Raw genomic sequence first — 2,781 nt, 5'->3', positions numbered from 1 at the left:
AGGCAGTAAGAATTTGCCTGGCCTGTCTTGACTCAGTACGTATAACTCTTTCGGTTCCTTTAACACAACCAACACTTTTTAATATTTTTTTATAATAATGCCACTTTCCTAAAGACATCTCTATTTTCTAACCGTGAAAAAAAAAAAAACGTTTTCAGTTATTTCAAGTTGAAAAAAGGAACAGTTACACTCAAGATGAGTTTCAAGTTTAATTGCTTCTCATACTCCATGCTTAATTCTAATATTTTTTGAAAACATTCACATTAAAAGCAAATGTCTTTGGAACTTTTACCTATTTTATACTTAACTTCTGAGATCATTCTAAGGAGATATGTGTAGGAGTGGTTTGGAAGGTTTGGAAAGGAAAGCAGAAAATAAAAAGGCTCCTTTTCTCCAAAAACTGTGGTATCAAGAACATCACATTACATTTACATAAAATGGCCAAGGTCTGACAACTGGACTTCTACCTGAAGATTTACTTTACAGGTCATTTTGAAAATACCAACTGTATTCAGGAAGATGCTTGTATTTTTTCAAAACAAAACTTCAAAATAAAATAAAATGTTTCGAAAGTGTTGTTGATGTGTGGAGCCCAGAGAAAATATTTTCTGGGTGGTATAGGTGAATGTAATCAAACAATGAGGCTTTTTCATCCCGCAGGATGAAGCATTTCTTTCAAAAATGAAACCTCATAATTTTTAATTTTTTGATGGCGCGCTGGTTTTCTTAAAAAGGAAATAAAGAGAAATTATTAGGAAGGATATATATTATACAGCCCACTTCTCCTCGCCTCTCTGACAAGTCGCTTGCTCCCTCCTCACCCCAGCCCTCAATCTAAATTTCCTAGAAGGGTATGAATTCAGGGGACATGGTGGGCAATGGTGGCTGTGCACATGCAGCCTGTGTGTGGCAAGGGAGTGGAGGCGGGGGGGCGGGGGGGGCCCGCGGTTAGCGAGAAGAGAGAGCAGAAAAAGCCAAAGCCTGGGGCGGGAGTGGGAGAGGTGGAGGGTGTTGCAGACCCTCCCTGGTAACCAGAGATGGGCAAACTCCAACCGCAGGGAGGTGATGCCACTTGTGGGCTCTCAGATTGGAGAGGAGCAAGATGAGTGACAGAGCGGTGCGCGCTGTGGCCCTGCGCACAAACAGGCGGAGGGGGCTGTCTGTGTGTGTGCACTAGGCTGGAGGGGGGCGCTCCTGCTGCACCGGCCGCAGGAGTTGGGGGAGAGCTCGGCGGTGACGCGAAGCCCTCACGTGACCGCGAGCTGCAGAGCGACGCAGCCTTTGGTGCAGTCGTCACTCGTGTCTGGGTACCAGCTCCCCGCTGCCCTGCGCACGGCGGGCTGGCATCGGGCCCGGGGGAAGCGGAGCAGGTAAGGGCCCCGGGGCCCGCGCGCTGACGCCAGGGCGGCAGCGGCCCGCCAACCCCAGAGGCCGGCGCAGGGGTTCAGCGCGGCGGGTCCCGGCGAGCTCTCTCCACGCCTCGGCTTTCTTGGGAACAGAAATGGGGGCCCCCTTGGGTGGGGGTGCAGGGACGGCAGGGTTCCAGGGAGGGCAGCAGAGCAACTAAGAGCGATGGGAAATCATTCCTGAGTTCCTGCAGGGCAATGGTGAACCCGGGAGGGGGGCGGGGATGGGAGCGGCTGAGGGTGGGGGCGGAGGACGCGGGGAGGGAGGGGTTGGCGGGGGCGTGGGGCCGGGAAGGGGCCGAGCGCCCGGCTGCAGCAGCGCCCTGCTCCCACCCCGGCCCTTTGCAGGTCTGCGGGAGTAGGCGTCGCGGCGGCGCACTCGTGGCGAGAATCAGGAGGAGCAGGAGACAGCGAGGATAGGCCCAGGTCGGTGCGGGGGGGTGCTGGTGCAAAGCCAGTCTGAGACCCCTTCCTAACTCCCCCAGGCCCTATCCCCCGTCCTCCATTTTGGTGCCTGCTGCGCTCTGGGAAAGAATCCTGGGAAAAGAAAAATGGTGGGCTTTGGGTTTGGGGGAGGGAGAGAAAAGGAGAGAGCTGGGGAAGGGGCTCAAATTGGAGGCCCCCTAGAAGGCGCACGAGGCTCCTGAGGTGGGAAAAAATAAAATTTAAAAGTCTTTGATATCAGGGCTCTGAATCCTGCTGGTTAGTGCACCAAGCATTCAGTCTGTCTCCTTGCCTTTGTCTTACTTGTTCAAAGAAAAATCACCAGGGAAAAAAATCTCATCATGGCAAATATCCACCAGGAAAACGAAGAAATGGAGCAGCCCGTGCAGAATGGAGAGGAAGACCGCCCTTTGGGAGGGGGCGAAGGCCACCAGCCAGCAGGAAATAATAGACGGGGACAGGCTCGCCGACTTGCCCCTAATTTCCGATGGGCCATACCCAATAGGCAGGTCAACGATGGGATGGGTGGAGATGGAGATGATATGGAAATGTTCATGGAGGAGATGAGAGAAATCAGGAGAAAACTTAGGGAGCTGCAATTGAGGAATTGTCTGCGTATCCTTATGGGGGAGCTCTCTAATCACCATGACCATCATGATGAATTTTGCCTTATGCCTTGACTCCTGCCATTTTCCATGAGATTAATACTGTGATTCCCACTGTTGTTCTCCTTTTCCTTGCATTTTCCTGATATGCCTTTACTGATCCGTTTGCTGTGAACCTTATGTAATTTCCATGTGTCAGGTGGGTTCTTGTGTTACCAGCTTCTAATTGGAGATTGCCTTGGCGCGCAATCTAAGTTTCTGTCAACAGTAGAGTTTCACCCATTTGCATGGAAAAATGTAAAGTTAATAAAGCAATTAAAAATCAA

At 51.1% G+C, this 2,781-nt stretch overlaps 1 protein-coding gene across 2 annotated transcripts; it reads left to right on the top strand.

The window, feature by feature from the left end:
• Nucleotides 1-1,754: 1,754 nt before the first annotated feature.
• BEX3 (brain expressed X-linked 3) lies at nucleotides 1,755-2,781 on the top strand. Of its 2 annotated transcripts, none has more exons than XM_061178465.1 (2): nucleotides 1,755-1,832; nucleotides 2,210-2,781. In XM_061178465.1, exon 2 carries the CDS (start codon nucleotides 2,222-2,224, stop codon nucleotides 2,528-2,530), a length of 309 nt encoding a protein of 102 aa, XP_061034448.1. In that variant the 5' UTR covers nucleotides 1,755-1,832; nucleotides 2,210-2,221; the 3' UTR covers nucleotides 2,531-2,781. The 2 variants fall into 2 exon arrangements, with proteins under 2 accessions (XP_061034448.1, XP_061034447.1); XM_061178464.1 differs by having other exon boundaries at nucleotides 1,761-1,832; nucleotides 2,164-2,781.

The sequence above is a fragment of the Eubalaena glacialis genome, chromosome X (genome assembly GCF_028564815.1).
Source record: "Eubalaena glacialis isolate mEubGla1 chromosome X, mEubGla1.1.hap2.+ XY, whole genome shotgun sequence".
NCBI classification, from domain to species: domain Eukaryota; kingdom Metazoa; phylum Chordata; class Mammalia; order Artiodactyla; family Balaenidae; genus Eubalaena; species Eubalaena glacialis.
The sequence above is the reverse complement of the archived record's forward strand: the minus strand, read 5'-3'. Positions and strand labels throughout refer to the sequence as shown.